Here is a 20309-nt window from a genome sequence, read left to right on the forward strand (position 1 = left end):
TTCTCAAAGTATAAATGAAAAAGCTCCAGTTAGCCACTAGATGTCACCAAGTTCCCAAAAAGGAGAGCTGACTCCGATGCTAGAAAGCCCTTTGCTACATTAAAATGGGGCCAGCAAGACAGCTTTTGCAGGTAAAGGTGCTTCCTGCCTACCGTGCCTCTCAATGTTTGATCCCTGGGGACCCACACCAAAGAGACCTATGCTGAGAGAATGAAACTCAGCAAGCTGTCCTCTGACCAGCTTCCTCTCATGTGGTATGTCCCCCACCTCTCAAAAAATAGTAAGAAACTCAGGCTCTGGAGAACAGCAAAAGGAAAGAGTCTGGAGGACATATGTGCTCAGTCCTAGAGGTGGCAGAAGGACAATAGTACCAACACTGATCCCTGGTCCCCGTGTACTATACTTGTCTACAGGCACCCCCACTCCACCCCACCCCACACACTGCTAGTGACCCAGCATAAAAATTACCCAGGGGAGTATTATAGGAGGTAAACTGGATGTTCCGCTCTCCTGAGTCAAGCTACTTGGCAAGAGCAGCATACAGTTGTACGGTACAGTAATCATGGCCTAAAATTGTTCCCACAATAACTTGTGTCAGTGTTCCGGTGTGGTTTGTGGAGCAGCAGCAGTACAACCTCAGGCTTCCTTAAGAATGTGGCTTTTCAGAATTGGAATGATTGAGAAACTCGGGGTGAATCCCAACAAGCTGTGTTTTAATAAGTATGTAATGTACTCTGCTAATGTGCTTATTTATGTGTGGGTTCTGTAAGCCACTGATCCATTCACTCATTCCGGACTTAATTCATCTGACCCTAAAATGGGTAACCAAATAGAGAGAATCATATCTAGAACCACAGAAGACTGTTGACTCATCCCCTAGCAAAGTAGTAAGAAAATGTGATGTCAAATTCATTTGTAAATCCAATACCTATCCGAGTGTACATATGCACACCAGAAGAGGGCATCAGATCCCATTTCAGGTAGCTGTGAGCCACCATGGGATTGCTGGAATTTGAACTCAGGATCTTAACTGCTCTTAACTGCTGAGCCCCAAGAAGGTTTTTTAATGCTATTAGTAAAAATGATAGCAAATTTTTCCAAAATGGGCCATAAGGGTGATTGCCATACAACTGGTGATAAAGTGGAATTCCATTGGCGTGCCCAGTACCAGGCTGAGTGTCATGAGAGCTCTTTTGTAACCTGTTCCCACACTGACTGTAATTCAGTCTTGTGAATGGTATCCCTTTTCTTTCCTCCCTTCTTTTCTGCATTAAAATAAAAGTTATTTTTATGTATAGGTGGGGAGTTGCCTGGATGTTTATCTGTGGACCACTTGGGTATGTGGGAGTAGTGGAAGCCAGAAGAGAGGAAACTGGAATGGGCCATCCTGTGGATGCTGGGAACAGTACCTGGGCCCCCTAGGAGAGGTGTCAGTGTCCTTAACTGACAATCTGCTTTCTCCAGCCCCAACCTAAGCTGGAGGACAGTTTTATTAGAGTCTAAAAGAAAACTCCCAGGGTAGCAAGCTGCAAATCTTGGTAGCTGCCAGAAGTGGGAAGGAAGATGGCCGGGAGAGGAAGTCATCCAGTTTGGGTTAGAGAAAGAGTGAAGCCCAGTTTCTTAGGGAAAGCATGCTTAGAAAGGAGATAGAAGAAAAGGACGTTTTACACTTTTTCTGAAAAGCCAGCCAGCTCACTGGTGCTCCATTAACTGAGTGTCCCATTTATCTTTTCCTAATGCTCTGTTTGGCCAATCTGTTAAGATATCTAGCTGTTTGCTTCTGGTTTTCTTTCTTTCACTCGTTTGTTTAGAGGTTGAGGGAGTCTGGGGATTGAACCTGGGACCTTGCCTACGATGACAAAACCACTGAGATATATACCTAACCCTTCTGAAATAGTCTAATTGAGTATTGCCAGTAACCATTTTCTAAGATCCTTTTTACCCTCTTGCTGCTACCCTTTGTGCTTAATCTGTTTCTCATATAAGGGGTGCTATTAGGTTTCATTGCCACCCCCACTTTAGAGATGGGGAAACTGAGTCTCAGGGACTCAACCATCTTGGGGAAAGAAAGTTGTGCTGGAGGAAAGCAGGAAATAATGTGGGTGGGGGAGTGAAGAACATGTCTGGGTTCCACGTGGGATGGTGTAGCGGCTCCTGGGAACTTGTGGGTGAGGATATCTCTGAGCAACGCAGGAACCACTCTCAGCTTTCCCAGCCCTCTCTCTCTCACTAGGGAGCTCACAGTAAGCAGGGGGGGGGGGCTGGGATAGGGAGGGTCGAGAGAATTTGGCCGTAATCCATCTCTTCCTCTCTTTCCAGATGGCTGGAGGCCCTTAAACAATCCACAGCCCGCCCGCCCCCCCACCTCCCGCTCCCCCACCTCCCGCTCCCCCACCTCCCGCTCCCCCAGCACATTCCACTCCAGGGACGGGAGTTGGGAAAAGGCTGCCCGGAAATGGCGGCTAAAGCCTGGTGGGGGCTGGTACCGGGTCACTGAAGCAAATGGGGGAGTGGTCAAGACTGATGAGTGGCAGATGGTGGTGAGGCAAGGAAGCCGTGGAAGGTGTCTGCAGAGCGGAGAGAGGGATAAATACCACCTTTGTTAGCTATTGCTAAGCATCTGGAAAAACCCAGGCTTTCCATCTCTCCCGCCTTCTCAGACCCCTCCCCTCCCCCAAGCAAGGCGGGAAAGCAGGCCAAAATGCAGCATAACCCAAGACAGGGAAGTCTGGAGAGCCACCCTCCCTACTAACTGCCACTGTGTGATCATCCCCATCTCCCATCCCCTCCTCCTGGGTTATCGGAGGCTCATTGGTTCCCTGGTCTGCCCCTTCAAGCAGGGACTCCCTGCACCCAGGGCAGCTCCAGAGAGTCGGTGGGAGGGGACACTGCAGCTACCTCCTCTAGAAGGTGTCACATTACCCTACGGAGCGCTCCTGTCTTGGCATGCAGGAAGCGGCAGAATACAAGTTTATTTTTCAGTTGAGTGTTGATCCAACGTTTATGGCTTGTGATTAATCTTTTTCCTTCTGTTCTTGAATCTCCTATCGATGGTGAGATCAAGGACAAACAGCTCACCAACTGTCACAACACCATATTGGAACTTTGAAACGTTCTGAAAACATGCTGGTTGTTTTTCTTTTTCTACCCATTGTACTTTCTTTTTCTCCTTTTAGATTTTTTTCTTTCCTATGTAGCAAAATTTTAAAGCATATTTTTACCACCCCATCCACCCCTTCCTCCTTAGTTCACACTTTGCTTTGTTCCCATTTTGCTTTGCTTTGTCTGAACTCAACATGACCTTAAACATGCAATCTCCTGCCTCCCGCTTCCAAATGCTGAAGTTCCAGGCCTGTGCTACCTTGCAGAGGTAGTCTAAACAGATTTCTGTGCTCTAAATCTTTCTGCACAAATAAGCTGAGCACTTTCTACTTGTCATTTTCGACCTATTTGACGTGTGTTTTCTAAAATTTTCCTGTTAAGCTGTACTCCTCCCCCTTTTGGTGGTGTGGGGGCTGGCACCTAGGGCTTTGCACAATCTAGGCATGTAGGGTTGTTGCTTTTGTGTGTGAGTGTGTGTGTGTGTGTGTCCGTGCATGTGTGTGTACATGTGTGCCGGAGTGCGTGTGTGTATGTGAGTGCGTGTGTGTGTTTTATCATTGAACTGGCCATTAATCAGTAAATGTGACTTCCAAGAACTGCCTGTTGGTTAGAGGCTGAGGAATAATTTAAGAGGTAATAGGAATGCCCTAAAACGTACATTGTAGTGATGGTCTGAACAACGCTGTAAGTTTACAAAGGACTGTTTTAGTAAGAATTCTTCGTTCCTTCATCAAATAGTCTCCCAGCCAGTGACACCTTCGCTCAGCTCCTTGGCTGTAAATCTATCCTATTGTTATATTTGGAATCGAGTTGTTCTATATTGAAATCCTTTTTCCTTTATTATAGGGGTTTATACTAAAAAACCTATCTAGGGGGTGGAGAGATCGCTAAGAGACCAAGTTGCTCTTCCAGAAGAGTTGGGTTCAATTCCCAGAACATACATGATGGCTCCCAAAATAACTCCCAGGACTGTCGTCCTCTTCTGGCCTTCCTGGGAACTGCACACACATGGTACACAGGTGTACATGCAGGCAAATCATCCTTTACATGTAAAATAATAAAATAATAATAAAAATGACTTAAAAATCTATCTTAAGCATTTTTTTCTTTCGTGCCTGAGAAGACCAGCACTGTCGGATCAGTTCTTGTGTTCCATTCTCTCAAGAAAGATTCTCTCACGGAACTTGGGGTTCATCATTTCTCTTCAGTTAGCTTAGTGTGCCAGCAAGCCAGGCAGCCATGCCTATTTTTTTGTAACATGGGTTCTGGGGATCCAAACGTTAAGTTCTCATGCTTTCACAGTAATTACTCTGGCTCAGTGAGCTGCTTTCCAGTTCATATCTTCACTACTTTTAACCAATAAATAGCTCTCTTTTGGGAAAAAGACACTAGATACATTTCTGGTAATATATAGTCTGGCTTCCTAGAGAACAATTGTTTTTTTACAGATTTAGTTTAGCAGGACATGGTGGCACATACCTTTAGGACCCGTACTTGGAAAGCAGAGAGGATCCATGTCTGTGAATTTGAGGCCAGCCTGAGCTACCTAGAGGTGAGTGCCAGGTCATTCAGAGCTTACATCTGTCAGAACACACACCTAAAACTTCCTATTTATTTTATATTTAAGTGCATGTGTGAGACGGAGGTGGGTATGTGGATGTAAGTGAGTTCAGGTGCCTTTGGAAGCCAGAGGCCTTGCAACCCCTTGGAACTGAAGTTATCAGCTGTTTAGAGTCACCAGATGAGGCTTCCAGGAACTTCATTTGGGACATCTGCAAGAACAGTGTGTGTGTGTGTGTGTGTGTGTGTGTGTGTGTGTGTGTGTGTGCATGTGTGTAACGGAAATGAGTGTAAGTACTTAGTAGATGGGTACATAGAGCTAGAAAAGCCCATAAGGTGCATTTGAGAGATGGCTCAGTGGTTTCTATAACTTTCTGTTCTTCAGAGACCTGAGTTTGGTTCCCAGCATCTTCATGGTAGTAAACAGGTATCTCTGCAGTTCCAGAGGCCAGCAGTCCCCTCTTCTAGCCTCTGTAGACACCAGGCATGCGAGTGATGTGCATACACACATGCAGGCAAAACCATTATATGCATAAAATAAATAAATCTCTTAAAAACTAAAGAAGGGGGAGTCGACTAGTCATGGTAGTCAGGAATAGAGCCTAAGAGAGTGAATATCGACCTGACAACTATGGGAAGGGTGGAGACTAATTAGCTTGGGAAACAGAGCACAGGCATATGTTTGAAGACAGAATGGAGAAAACGGGATCGAAATATGTATGGACAGTAGGGAGAACATTAGACTGTGAGTTGAGGCTATGCCAGTGTGGAGGGTCAGGACAGACAAGGCTTTAGAAACTAGCTTAAGTTGTTTTGTGCATATTCTTTTGTAAAAAACATTATTTATTTATTTTATTTATATGAGTACTGTCTTCAGACACACCAGTAGAGGGCATCCAATCCCATTACAGATGGTAGCGAGCCACCATGTGGTTGCTGGGAATTGAACTTAGGATCTCTGGAAGAGCAGTCAGTGCTCTTAACCGTTGAGCCATCTCTCCAGCCGTTTTGTGCATATTCTAAGAGCTATTGGAACCCTATGGATTGGAGACAATGAATCAGGTATGCTTTTTGAAAATAATAGCTCTGGCTGCAGTGTGAGAAAAGGATTGGGAAGGGGTCAGAATCCTATCAGGGATTTTTGTTTGTTTGCTTGAGATTAGGGTTTACTGTGTAGCCCTGATTAGCCTGGAACTCACTATTGTAGATCAGACTGACCAAACTCTCAGAAATCCCCCTACCTCTGACTCTAGAGTGGTGGGATTAAAAGGATGTACCATCATGTCTGGCTCTTATTAGGGGTTACAGACCAGATACTACTATACTGAGCTTTTATATGGGACACGGGGAATTCAAACTCAGGTCCTCATGCAAGTGCAGCAAGTTCTGACCTACTGAACCATCTTCCCAACCCATGACCTCTTTTTAATGAATTATTATTGTTGTTGTTGTTATTTTAATTGTACACATATATAATTATGGGCTACATTATAACTTTTTTGAAGGTTTCAAGGGTACTTTATTTCTTTATTTTTTTCTTCAATCTGCCATGTTTTAATGAGTACATGATTCCTTGACTAGGCATTCATTTATGAGTTGATTTTGAAACAATTCCTTGATTATTGTATCAGCTGGCGTGACTACTGAACTCTCCATTCCTTTGGGGTGACTCTGCCAACAGGGGACAGGTTCCATTCTATTCCAATTTGTGTGGCTGTATATGTCCATGCAGAAACACAGAACATGCTTCCACCTGCTAACATAGCATTTCCATATTTGTCATGGAAAGTAGGTGTCTTCTTCTGATAGCTCTGCCTTGCCACCACTTGCTGAATGCTTCGAACTTGGAGATGACTTAGTGTGTTTTTGGCCAAGGGCAACATCGCGGAGACAAGGATGGAATTGCGGTGACTACAGCTGCTACCTGGGTGCAAATTCACCCCAGCTACCCTTGCAGAGTCCTGAAAAACAAAATGGCTTTTTACATTATAACTTTTTTTCTTTTTTCTTTTTTTTTTTTTTTTTAGGTGGGGACTAAACCCAGGGCCTTGCGCTTGCTAGGCAAACGCTCTACCACTGAGCTAAATCCCCAACCCCCATTATAACTTTTTAATACTTGTATATAACGTGTATATGAGGGTACTTAATGTTCCTTATTTCCTTGCTTATGTTTGGCACTTTCAAACTCCATTTCTCCAGTTAATTTTTGTAAACTCTGTAACAGGTTATTGCAGACCACACTGACCACATTGTGCTGTGGAATCCCAGAACCCATTACTTTCTCCCCTCTCCCTTATACTGAAAATAGATTTCTTTCCTCATATAATATGTCCTGATTACAATTTCCCCTCCCTCTACTCCTCCCAGTCCCTCCCACCTTTCCTTCCATCCGGATGCACTCTCTTTCTGTCTCTCATTAGGAAATAAACAGGCTTCTGAGGGCTACAAATAAAACAAAATAGCACATTATAATAGGGCAAAACAAACGAAAGGAAATGTAACCCTCCCCAAAGGGACATGAATTATATATAGATTCATATGCACCTTCAGAAACCTCATAAAAACACTAAACTGGAAGCCATAATATGTGCAAAGGACTTGCAGAGGAAAGAGGTAGGGGAAAGCTGACATGACATTATGTTGAGATCGCCTTCAGTTGGTATCTACTGCTGGACATGCAGTCTACCTTTAAGAGTAGTTTGTTCCCCAGTGAGACTCTCTTGAAGACTCTCATTTGCAAGTGGTTATCCATTGGAGATAGCTTCTAGGTTGGGGAGAAAAGTGTGTGTCCACTCCTCTTTTCTGCTCTAGGAGTCCATCTGGTATAGACCCACGCAGGACCTGTGCATGCTGCGTCATTCTCTGAGTTCATGGGATGTGTGTTGACCTTCAGAGGTTTCTTTTGGTGTTCCATTGCCTCTGGCTCTACACCTTTTCTATCTCCTTTTCAGCAAGGTCCCTGAAGCCTGACGGGACGGATGTAATGGAGACATCCCATTTAGGGCTGAGTGTTTCAAGAACCACGAATGAGTGCCATCTAATCGAATTGTTTGCCAAATGAGTCCCATGGGAACTCCCAAGCCCCAAACAGCCCAGGCTGGTGTCAAGAATATGTTACTTTCCACAAACTGACTCCAAAGTCCTAGTGCCTAGAGACCTACAAAACTCATTGAACATGGAAAAGTTGAACTGGTACCTATATAAAGCTTCACCCTACATGCTAGCGTCCATGCTACAGGAAGGTAGTTCTAGTACCATGGCAGCACAAAGCTTGTGGGAGTAACCAGCCAATGTCTGATTTGACTTAAAGGGTACGTAACTTGACCCCATGAGATGGATCCCATCCTGGATACTGCATAGGTGACCAAGAACTGAAGACTGCCACAAGCACAGGGATCAAGGGTAAAAACAAATATTAACCTTTTATTAAAAAAATATTGAAATTCATTATATTCATAGATCAGTGACTTGGCTAGCCATCGTCAGAAAAGCTTCCTCCTGGGAACAAGCACAGAGACCACAGCCAGACATTATGCACAGAGTAGGAGATATTGGAATACCCGTTACTCTCATTACTGTGTGTTGATACCCACCTAATATTTTCTTAAGTACCCTCTCTTTTGTTGTTGTTGAGACATGATTTATGTAGCCCAATCTAGCTTCAGACTCACTATTGCAGCTGAGACTGCCTTTGAACTTCTGATCCCCCTGATACTTCTTTTATTGTTTAGTTCGGTTTTCTAAAACAGGATTTCTCTGTGTAGCCCTAGCTGTCCTGGAACTATCACACGCAGCTCCCCTGCTACTGTTAAAATGGCAATTAAATGGAGAAGACAAATGGCTGTCTTCACTGTTATTTTCTGACATACAACTCCTAAAAAACCTTGGGATTTCTTTTATTCTTTTTTATATTTATTTATTGTATAACTGTAGCTGTCTTCAGACACACCAGAAGTGGCCATTGGATCCCATTACAGATGGTTGTGAGCCACCATGTGGTTGCTGGGAATTGAACTCAGGACCTCTGGAAGAACAGTCAGTGCTCTTAACCGCTGAGCCATCTCTCCAGCCCCACCCTTGGTATTTCTTAGACCCTAAGTATTCTGCTTACTAATAAGGAGATCGGTATCTGAGGCTACAAGGGAGCTTCATGATGGAAGGCTCAAAAGCCTGGGGAACTCAGTCTGAGCCCTTGGACTCACATAATAGCTGAAAGCAGAGAATTAACTCCACAAAGCTGTCTTCTGACCTTCAAACGTGCACTGTGACAAGTGCCTTCCCATAGTAGTAAATACAGTTTGAGACTAAGGTATGATTTGATGGTTGGAACTTTCTTCCCCACCCCCAGTCTCTGAAATGGGAAGAAGAATTGAACATTAAGGTGAACTGGAGGGCTGAAAATGGTTGATCATACTTATATAATACAACCTCCACATCTGAGGTGCTCCTGGAGGGTCATTCTTCTGAAACTGAACCCTCACACTGTGATTCTATTTCCAAGGTAGAATGTGTTAGAATTGTAGAGAAGACCCAGCTGATGCCTACTGTAGCAATAATGATGGCTTTTTAATGGAGAAATTGGTCATACTTATGGAAATAAGACTCTGTCAACTAGAGAAGAAAGAGAACGGTTTGATTTTTTTCCCTATAACTTATAGGGAGAGTGAGGGGATAATGATCAGCTGGCAAAGGCAATGCATGCCTCTAATCCTGCTAGTTGGTAGCCCAAACCAGGAGGATCAGTGACTCAAAGCTGTCCTTTAGCATACAGTGAATTTGAAGTGTATGATACCCTGTTGGAAAAAAAAAAAGAAAGGAAGGAAAGGAAATCCCAAAGGGAGAGGTCATTTCTTAGTTTGTTTATATACCCTGATATTTGGTTTGAGGTAAGCAGAGAAAAGCAATACCAAATTCAGGGAAGGAGTGGAGACTGCTTTTAGAGATGTCTTGCAGGTACCTTTGAATATACCTGAGGGAAGCTGTATAGACAGTTAGATGGACACGTCTAGAGCTTAGGAAAAGTCTGTAGGCTGGAGGGATAAATTGGGAGCTATTTCATATCCGGGTAGTGTTACCTGAAACCACAGGTGAGGCTGAAGTCCGTGTTGGGGTGAGACTGCAGAAGATAGGGCTTAAGAGCTGCCTCAAAAAGGAGCAGCAAGCATTTTCATGTGGAAGAGAGGAGGACCAGCATGCAAGAGAGACAGGGAGAGGCATCTGGAAATTTCTTTTAAAAAAACCAACAATATGGGGTTGAGGATTTAGCTCAGTGGTAGAGCGCTTGCCTAGCAAGCCCAAGGTCCTGGGTTCGGTCCTCGGCTCCGGAAAAAAAAAAACAATATTAGGAGAAGCTTTAATCATAGATTGTTTTAAGAAATGGGAGCTGGGAAATATGGAGGCCTTAATGTGGTCTGAGTTTGATTGTTCTCTCTCCCTCTCTCTCCTCTCTCTCTCCCCCCCTCCTCTCTCTCTCTCTCTCTCTTGTCTCCCTTCTTCCCTCCCCCCTCCCTCCTTCCCTGTCTTTCTGCCTGCCTGTCTGTCTGTCTGTCTTTCATACCATGCACAGTGCCAGATCTTTTATGGAATGAATGACAGAAATCTAGTTGGAGGTATGGAGGTATGGGATGAGGTGAATACCCAACAAAAATAGAAAAAATGATTATAGGTACTATTTGGAAGCAGCATGCTAATAAAGGGAATGTAGTAGTATAGCAGAAAGAGATTAGAGTCAAGAGCAATTATTATTATTATTATATTACTACTACTACAATACTACTACTACTACTACACACACACACACACACTACACACACAGATTTTCATGTAAATCAGGCTGGCCTCAAACATACTAAGCAACCAGAGATGACCTGGAGCTCCTGATTGTCCTTCTTTACCTCCCGAGTGCTAGAGAGAAGCCCTTTTAAATAGGGAGAAATTTTATGGGTATGTAAAAATCACAGTTAAGCATTTGTTGGGAGTGAGTAGCTGAGCAGAGAAAAGGATGACACCATAGTGTACATCTACTAAGAAAGGAGGAGGATGTGGGAGCTAAAATATAGGTGGTGTGTAGGAGGCATGGGCAATTGTCTTAAACCGCGAGACTGCTCAGAAGGCAGCTTGCACAGCGGTGCTGTTTATGCTTGCTTTGGGGAAGATGAGAAGGAACTCTTTTCTGACACTGTCCAACCATTCTTTTTAAAATGGTTGTAGGTCACTGCACTACACATAGAGACAAATAAAACAAAGCAGCGGAAGTTGAAGACAAAGAAGAAGGTTCAGTGGAGTTGAGGGGTGAGAACCCGGCTGGGGACTGACTGGGTAAAATGTGATGGCTTATTTCAGGTTGTCCATGGCAGATTTACTGTGAACCACACTTTACTTTTCCTAAGGGCCTTCCTTAGGTTAAGGTGTTTTATTTCATCTTCAAAGCAGCTTAATAAGCAGGAGATTATTTTTACCTCCTTTTCAAGATGATAAAATGGCAAAGCTGTCTCATTTGTTTAAGGGTAGAAAGCTAGGTCTGCAGCCTAGCATCGCATCCAGGTTATCTTGTTCCATGCTATCTTGACCACTAAATGCACCTATGTCCTGAGATTAGGTCCTGATCACACTTTACTGTTGCAAAATATAGGTCTACATAATCCCATTTTAATGACTGCGCCATATTTCTTTGTGTGAACACAGCACCCATTATTATAATGTGATCTACGCATTTTTTTTCTTCCACTAGGTTTTTCTTCACACACAGAGTTGCCAGAGGAGAGTAAACGCAGCATGCATTATGATGCGATCTAAGCTTTTTTTTCCCTCTTAATAGGCACGAGCTGAGTTGCCGGAGCAGAATAAACTGTTGTGTTCCTTTGTCTCCTGTGCTGTGTAGGAAGAAAGCTCAGAAAAGCTGCCAGTTGTTTGCCTTTCTGGGCCTGATTAGAGGCTCTGTGTGAGCTGAGCCTCAAAGTCTATTGAGCTCTGATTCTTCCATAGAGAGCATCTCCGTGGATTTGCAAATTGATTTTATGCTTGACAGTCTGCTCAGTTAATTTCCCAGAAAATCCCTACCTAGGATTCTGCACTCTCAAGACAGCCAGTAATCAACACTGAATCCCAGAAAGAAAAGAGAATTTTGAGCTCTGTTGTAGGAGTATTAATTTTCTTCCTTTTTTATTTTTTTGTATTTTTCCCTTAAATTTTTTTTCTTTCTGGGCTTTTTTTTTTTTTTTTGAAACAGGGTTTTTTGTTTTCATGTGGCTTAAAACTCAGTATACAGCTGGTACTGATCCTCCTGCCTCTAATTCTCAAGAGCTAGGATTATAGGTGTGTGTCATTATGCCCAATTATACTTATCTACTTATCTATTTATGTCTCTATCTACTTATTTATTTTGAGACAGCATCTCACTATGTAGCCCTGGCCATCCTAGAACTCACTAGATAAACCAGGCCTTCTTCAAACTCCCAGAAATCTGTTTGCCTCCCGATGCAGGGATTAAAGGAGTGTTCTGCCATAGTCAGTTTGCATTTTGTTTTTGAAAATTCTCATTTATTTATTTATTTACCTATTTATTTACCTATTTATTTACTTATTGAGGGGTACATATGGGGTAGAAGACAAGTTACAAATAATCTGGTCTCTTTTTACCATGTGGTTTCCAAGCACAAAAACCAAGGTCGCTTACCTTACCTGCTGAACCTTCTCAAGCCTCCTGATCCTTGTTATTTGAGACAGGGTTTCCTATGTAGCTCCAGATGGCCTAGGCTGTACTCAAACTCAGGACTTTTTTGTTTCAACCATCTGTGTGCTAGCAATACAGGTCAGGTCTGTGCCACCATATCTGCCTTGTATTTTCCAATGTTTTATAGAGAACATGGATAGTTTCTGTTTTGTGGAGAAAAATAATTTACCTAAAATCCAGGCAAGGCAGGAGACCAAGGGGTAAGACTCAGTTTTTTGAGTCTATGGGACCAGGCTGGCGTGGAACTTATAGAGACCCACCTCTCCTTCCAAAGTGTTAGCTTATAGGAAATTCCAGTAGGTTCCTCCCAGGGACACAGCAATGGCTTACCTCATCACCTGCCTCCAAGGCCAAGTATGCCTGCTGTGAGCTGCTTATGAAAGGACTACTGCCCACCACCTCAGTTCTCTCTCTTTTCCCACATACTCTCCCTCCCTCTCTTTGTCTACCTCCCTCCTTCCCTCTGTTTCTCTCTCTCTCTCTCCTCCCCCTAACCCCTCCCAGGCCTCCCTCCCCTTGGTTCTCAGCATTGTCTCTCCAGCCCTCTTTTCTTCTCTGCATCTCGCTGTTGTCTACCCACATGGCTCCACTCCCATCTGCCTGCCTGTCTACTTGTCCACTCGTCTGCTTCTACCCTTTCCCGGATCCTCACTCTTCCTTTCCCCAGTAGACCCACTTTCTACCAGATCTGTTGCATGGCATGATTACTTAGGGGCATACCTTGGCCAGGTACCCCCTCTAGGCATTATATTTCATAACATGAAGTGCTGGAAGGAAAGGTGAGAGCCACTACACCCCAGCTGAAGACTCAGTTCTTTAAAATTAACTCTAGCTAAACATAGGTTTGTTCTATGACCCAGCACTACTACCTTTAGGGGTGATAAATGGAAACTTATTGATAAGTAAAAATTATATATGATTGTATACTAATTGTCATTCATAATCGCCCGAAACTGAAAAGAACCAAAAGGTGGAGAAGCAAGTGTGAGCATAAAAATAATGGTGCGTCCATTCAATGCAATTAAACGTAGGAAGAAAATACTGAGTTTTACATAGAGGATTGGCCTCTTAGCAGTGATGTGACTTACCAAAGTTTTGGAAATGTTCAGCTTGATCCTCAGTAAAGATAGATTCTGACTTCACAGCAGTGTTGTTTATGTTGAATGGGAAGCCCTGGTAAATGTCTCTGAAGCCATCAGTCTGCTGAATCTACTCGATTGTTTTGTTGTTGTTGTTGTTGTTGGTTGGTGTTTTGTTTTGTTTTGTTGACACAAGGTTGCTGTGTATAGTCCTGGCTATCCTAGAACTCACTTTGGAGACCAGACTGGCCTTGAACTAATAAAGATCAGCCTGCCTCTGTCTCCCAAGTGCTGGAATTAAAAGCATGCAATCGCAATCACTGTCCAGTTTAATGGAAAGTTCTTCCTTCCTTCCTTCCTTCCCCTTCCTTCCTTCCTTCCTTCTTTCTTTTCTTTTCTTTTCTTTTTTCTTTCTCCTTTTCTCCTTCCTTCCTTTCCTTCCTTCCTTCTTCTTTCCTTTCCTTTCTTTCCTTCTTGACATGGTTTCTCTCTGTTACTCTTGCTGCCAAGAATTCATTCTGTAGAGCAGGCTGGCCTTCAAACCAGAGAGATCTGCCTGCCTCTGCCTCCTGAGCATTGGGATTAAAGGCCCGAGTACCATTGCCCCTCAAATGCTTTTAAAGAATAACCTCAACTTGTTTACCTAGCATGCATGATACCCTAGGTCTGATTATCAGTATATTAGTAAACAAATGAAATGATAAAAGAATGTGCTGTCCCGGTGTAGCTTAGTGGTAGAGCACATGCTTAGCATTTGTGTGATGACTTGGGTTCAGGCCACTGCACCAAATTAAAAAAATACTGTAATGTGAAATATTTTCTGAGTCGGATTCAAGCCTAAGTTAGTGTCTGCCCCTGTAGTCTAAAATATGTTAAACAAGTAGATTTAGCAGACCACTGTTTTCAGTGACAAGATTAATCAGTATTTCTAAGCTTTGTCCTGGTGTACCCATTCAATCCATATTCTTCTTCACTCAGGTCATTTCTCAGGCAAGTGTGAGACTTGGCTGATTCCGGATATCAGTCACTGGGATGGGTTTATTGGAATTTTCTCATTTACTCACCATGACAGTCTAAGAAAATGGTACTTTATAGATCCATGTGATACATGAGGAAGCCAGGGCTTAGGGAAATGAAATGCTATTCCTAAAAGTGATTTTAAAAGCCTTCTTATTGTATAGGAAACCATTATCAAGGAATAGCCAGGGAGTCCCTATTTGGTTCAGACTGTTCTAGAGGCAGGGAATAGCTGGTAGGAATGGTCACAGTGGGGTTCCTGGCTAAAGTGCTTTTGACTGAACCTGCTTGTGGCAATAAGTGAGAAAACATGCAAATTTAAAAGCAAATGTTTATGAGATACTTAACTGAAACAGGAGCACTGTCTTAGTTGGGGTTACTATTGCTCAGATGAAGTATCATGACCAAAAACAAGGTGGAGAGGAAAAGGTATATTTGGCTTACAGGTCCACAGCACTGTTCGCCATTGAAGAAAGGACAGGAACACAGGAACACAGGAACAAACAGGGCAGGAGCCTGGAGGCAGGAGTTGATGCAGATGCCTTGGAGGGATGCTGCTTACTGGCTTGCTCCACATGGCTTGCTCAGACTGCTTTCTTATAGCACCCAGGACCGCATGCCCAGAGATGGCACTACCCGCAATGGACTGGGCACATCCATATCAATCACTAATTAAAAAAATGCCCTACAGTCTTGCCTGCAGCCCAGTCTTACAGAGGCATTTTTTTTTTGGTTCTTTTTTTCGGAGCTGGGGACCGAACCCAGGGCCTTGCGCTTCCTAGGCAAGTGCTCTACCACTAAGCTAAATCCCCAACCCCTTACAGAAGCATTTTTATTATTGTTCTTTCAAAGACAGGATCTCACTATGTAGCTATGGCTGTCCTTGAACTCACTACTTAGACCAGGCTGGCTTCAAACTCACACAGATCCTCCTGCCTCTGCCTCCTGAGTAATGGGATTAAAGTCTTGCACTACTATGCTTGGCTGGAGGCCTTTTCTTAACTGATGTTCCCTCCTCTCTGAAGGCTTTGGCTTGTGCTAAGGTAGCATAAAACTAGCCAGCACCAAAGCATCCGTTATAATGTCAATTTTGAAAGAGATTTAAGACAGTGTAGTCAAGTCACTTTTTTATAAACTAGAGAAAAATATGCCCAGATGTCAACAGCAATTTCCTCTGGTTCATTTTTATCTCTCTGTACTCCTGTGTTTTCATAAATGGCTATAGAACACAGTGCTACTAAAAGATCAGAACAATACAACCTCTTAACAAAGCCAGGAAAAATGGTTATCTCAATATCTGCTTTAAAGGAATTCGCTATGTAAACTTTTCTAAGACCAGATAGAGGCAATTCCTCAACTGCTTATCAGTTGTTTGGGAAACACTTTGAACTTCTGGGAAGTATGATGTGTAAAGGAGAGAAAATGGGACGATCAAAACTCAATGCAGAACACACATTTTGAGAGACAAGTGCACGCTTAAACCTAGGTCATAATGATTTATTTGTGCTTGCTTCGCTGTGCCTTATGTTAGGAAGGGATAGCAACCCTCCCATTCTCTCAGTTTGGAGCCGGATAGCAGCTTTGAAGTGGTAAGAAGTTCGAACCTGAGCATCCTAAATGAACAAGATATCCGTAAAGCATGGGAGAGAATACACATACACTGGATAGTACCTTTGGCTACCTACTATCATCATCATCTGAGGTATACAGAGGATGAAGGGGACAGAGCTGGGTCTTAGTCCCTCAGAGTCCTACCTCCAAAGAAGTCCCTAAGATGCTGCTGCCTGCAGTTGATAGTCAGCAATCCTTTTGTCAATGAGTTTTCCAGGATCTCATGAATATGATAGAATCCATGTTCAATACATGTTTTTCTTCTTTCTCAAACTATATTCCCTTTCTACTCCAACTGTGAGGCCGTTCACTTATAAGAAGTTCCTAGAGGGGACTTGCTTCATTTGTGGAAGATAAATCTTGTTCCACTCTGAGGTCCCCATACCTCACCCCGACGTGATACCTAGCACCTGGTCCAAAAGCTCATAAATCTTTGTGAAATGAATGAATAAATGGATGTGTATGTTGGTGGCTATTGGATCAAAGGGTCATTTACAGATTATGAGCTTTTGGTGATGGATTACTTCTTTGCTTAAGCTGAACGGTTTTTAATTCCAGGAAAACACCTATACCATTCACTGCGGTGGAAGTGAAACAGAGAAGGGCTAGGCTATTGACACCTGTTTATTCAATAGACAGAAAAGCAAACGAAAGAGAAAAATGGTGACAGAGACTACTGCTTTTGCGTCATACAACCGTCTGCCAAGAAATTAGTTCTTTCTTTTAAAAGCAAGTCAACAGTGACCTTTACTTTACAGGATGCTTCCCAGCCTCTCTCTATGGAAACAAGCCCTAGACCCGAGATGAACACAGAGCAGCCAGTTCTCTTTCCATGGAACCTTCTCTGGACAGACAACTCTGAGGTCAACTAAATAGCACAGCATAAAATACTTTCCAAAATGGTCAGCAAGGAGGGAAATAAATAGGCGCTGTGTTCGGCTTGACACTGTCTGCCATTTCTAGCCCGTAGAAATGAGTCATCTGGTAAAGTCTGGAGGAGAAAGAAAATCACAAGACATTTTGTTTGCTGAGGTTTCTGCAATGTCTTAGTATATCTGTACAGGGTAATATAGGCTAGGCCTGTCACTACATCTAAGAGCTTCATGATGGCACCATTCCTGTCTTCCACTTTGTAATAGAAGCAACAAATAACTGTCTCAGACTAACCACCCAGGACTGCTTATTTAGTAAAAATAGAAATCTGTCTACCGGGCATAGTAGTGCCTTCCTGTATTCCCTGTCAAGGGATAAACATAGGAAAATCAAGAATTTGAGGTCATCTTTGGCTATGGAAAGTTCCAGGACAACCTGAGTTACATGAAACTCTCTCTCTAAAAAATAACAACCAACAACAACAACAAAAATCCAGCCTCCCCCACCCCCCCAAAAAAAAACAGAGAAAGGAGGGAGAAGCTGTAAGGGGGGTGATTCATGCCTTTAATTCCAGCACTATGGAAGAATAGACAAGCAGATCTCTGAGCTGGAGGACAGCTTGGTTTAGAACAAGTTCCAGGACAACCAAGCTACATAGAAAGACCCAGTCTGGAAAAAAAGAGGGATGAGGGAGGGAAGGAGAGAGGGAGGAAGGAAGGAAAGAAGGGACTATGTTGTATGTACTGCCAAGCATGGCTGTGTAGGCTTGCAATCCCAGTGCTAGGAGAGCAGAGGTAGGAGAGTAAGAAGTTCAAGGACATCTTTTATAAGGCTAGAGGTAGTAGTCATTAAAATAGCTATTTGATGTCAAATGGAGGAGGGTCAGATGCCAGCAAAGATCATAGGTTCTTAACCACCCAGGAAAATAAAAGAACCGATCAAAATAAAGTGGCTTCTCATTAAACAGAGCATTTTTACTTATCTTGCTTAATTCTTTTTTCCTTTTTCTTTTTCTTTTTTTCGGAGCTGAGGACCGAACCCAGGGCCTTGCATTTGCTAGGCAAGCGCTCTACCGCTGAGCTAAATCCCCAACCCCATCTTGCTTAATTCTTAAAACAGCCTTGGAAGTAGACATTGTAATACTTGTGCTCTGAATAAGGACAGAAGGGAACCCTGCAGAAGGGGAAGAAAGGATTGTAGGAGCCAGAGGGCTGGAGGATAACCCCAGGAGAGCATGGCCCACAGAATCAACTAAGCAGGGCTCATAGAGGCTCATAGAGACTGAAACAGAAATCATGGAGTCTGTATGGCTCTGCCTCAGGTCCTCTGTATACATGTTATGGTTGTGTCATTTAGTGTCCTTGTGGGACACCAAACAGTGGGAGTGGAGGTGTCTGTGACTCTTTTGTCTGCTTTTGGGACCTTTCCCCCACTACTGGGCTGCCACAGCCAGCCTTGATGTGAGGGGATGTGCCTAGTCTTCTTTACTTATTCTATGTGTATGAGTACACTGTAGCTGTCTTCACACACAGCAGAAGAGGGCCACCAAAGGTTGCTGGGAATTGAACTCAGAACCTCTGGAAGAACAGTCAGCTGGGGGGGAAGAGGGAGGGTGGGGGATACTGGGAGAAGGAAATGGAGAGAAAACTATGTTTGGGATGTATTGTAAACGAGAAAAAATAATTTTTAAATTAAAAAAAATGCCAGTGGTCCTGGTGCATTCCTTTAATCCCAGTACTGGAGAGGTGGAGGCAGGTGGATCTCTGAGTTTGAGGCCAGCCTCATCTCCAGAGCAATTCCAGGACAGCCGGGGCTACATGGAGAAATTCTTCTTGAAAAAGCAGTAAATAAATAAATAGCTAGTTAAAGTTATTTACAATAAAATGATAAATAGGAAAAGAAAGAAGGCGAAGAAGAGGCTTGCAGCATGCGGGTCTTTAATTCTAGCACTCAGGGAGTAGAGGCAGGCAGACCTCTGTGAGTTCCAGGCCAGCCTGGGGTACATAGCAAGATTCTGTCTCAAAAACAAAACAAGAGTGAAACCAAATGAAAATTAAGGGAGAACTTAAGTCAGTTTTTTCAGGGTCAAGTGACTCATATATGTCACAGCAGGAACTCGGATGAAAATCTTTCTGAGCCCAGAGAGCAGATTGTGTACAGAATTACCACAAAAAAAGTAAGGTCCCAGAATGCAAGTGAAAGATAAGGCATAATGTTCTCTCCAGGAGTCATCCTTTGACCTTACTCTTCCTTCATCCTACTTCCTGCAATAAATGGCTTCCGCATTTTTATTGTGAGGACTATGTGAGCACTGGATTTTCAAGATCCCTGATAAAATCAGTGTCAGTGCCTGGTACGTTATCAACTCTTCTCCCACAAATATATGAGAAATAGAGGGACGGAGAAAAGAAAGATGGAAGTGACCAAGGGAAAGAGGAAAGAAGCCAACAAAAGCAGTTGACTGAGACGGATCGGATCTGATAATACCAAGCACTCAGCAGGCTGAAGGGTCCCAAGTTCAAAGCCTGCCTCATGTAGAGTTAAGTAACCATGGCAACTTTGAAAAATTCTGTCTCAAGATGCAGAAACAAAAGCCAGGCATGATGGTGCACAAATATAATCTCAGCAATTGGAAGACGGGGACAGGAGGACCAGGAACTGAAGGTCACCCTCAAGGTTAGCATGAGCTATGTGAGGCCCTGTCTCAAAAAATTTTTAAACAGAAATGTGAAGAAAAAAAAAGAAGACCAAAGATATAGCTCAGTGGTAGATAACTTGCCTACCATGGCCAACGCCCTGTAAAATACCCAGTACAGGAAAAAATAGTACATTAAAATTCACACAATAATATGTACAAAGTTTAAATATACAAGCTGATGAACTTTCTGGGTTCATCTTCACCAACATAACCAATGAAGATATAAAAAAATTGCTATTACCTCATAATGCTTACTCCCCTCCCTAGTTAATCTTCACCCCAGAAGAAACTGCTATTCTGATTACTTATAAAATAGTATTTAGGTGGAATAAAAAGTATGCATTTTTGTTTGAATGCACCAATTCACTCCTCGGGAGCCGGAGCTCAACCCGCTTTTTTTCTTAAAACGAAATTGTTTATTTTTCTACAGAGATTACTCCTCCCTAAAGGAAGAGTTCTCCAAGGTGAGCTGAGCGGGATATTGTAAAGCAAACAGTTGCTGATGGAGTGAAATTCTGTCTCATATCTGCTATCTGAGAGTCTCACAAGAACATATAACCTGCTCCAACTCTCATTCATGGAATTCAGTCTTGTGAATGCAAAGCAGGCATGTCTGTGGGGTTACCAGGTCAATGGG

General features: G+C 43.1%; 1 protein-coding gene across 1 annotated transcript; it reads right to left on the reverse strand.

The window, feature by feature from the left end:
* Window positions 1-6156: 6156 nt before the first annotated feature.
* Window positions 6157-6631, reverse strand: LOC116889137 (cytochrome c oxidase subunit 7B, mitochondrial-like). The gene has a single exon (XM_032890309.1). It carries the CDS (start codon window positions 6543-6545, stop codon window positions 6303-6305), a length of 243 nt encoding a protein of 80 aa, XP_032746200.1. The 5' UTR covers window positions 6546-6631; the 3' UTR covers window positions 6157-6302.
* Window positions 6632-20309: the final 13678 nt, after the last annotated feature.

This window comes from Rattus rattus, chromosome X (assembly GCF_011064425.1).
Source record: "Rattus rattus isolate New Zealand chromosome X, Rrattus_CSIRO_v1, whole genome shotgun sequence".
NCBI lineage: Eukaryota > Metazoa > Chordata > Mammalia > Rodentia > Muridae > Rattus > Rattus rattus.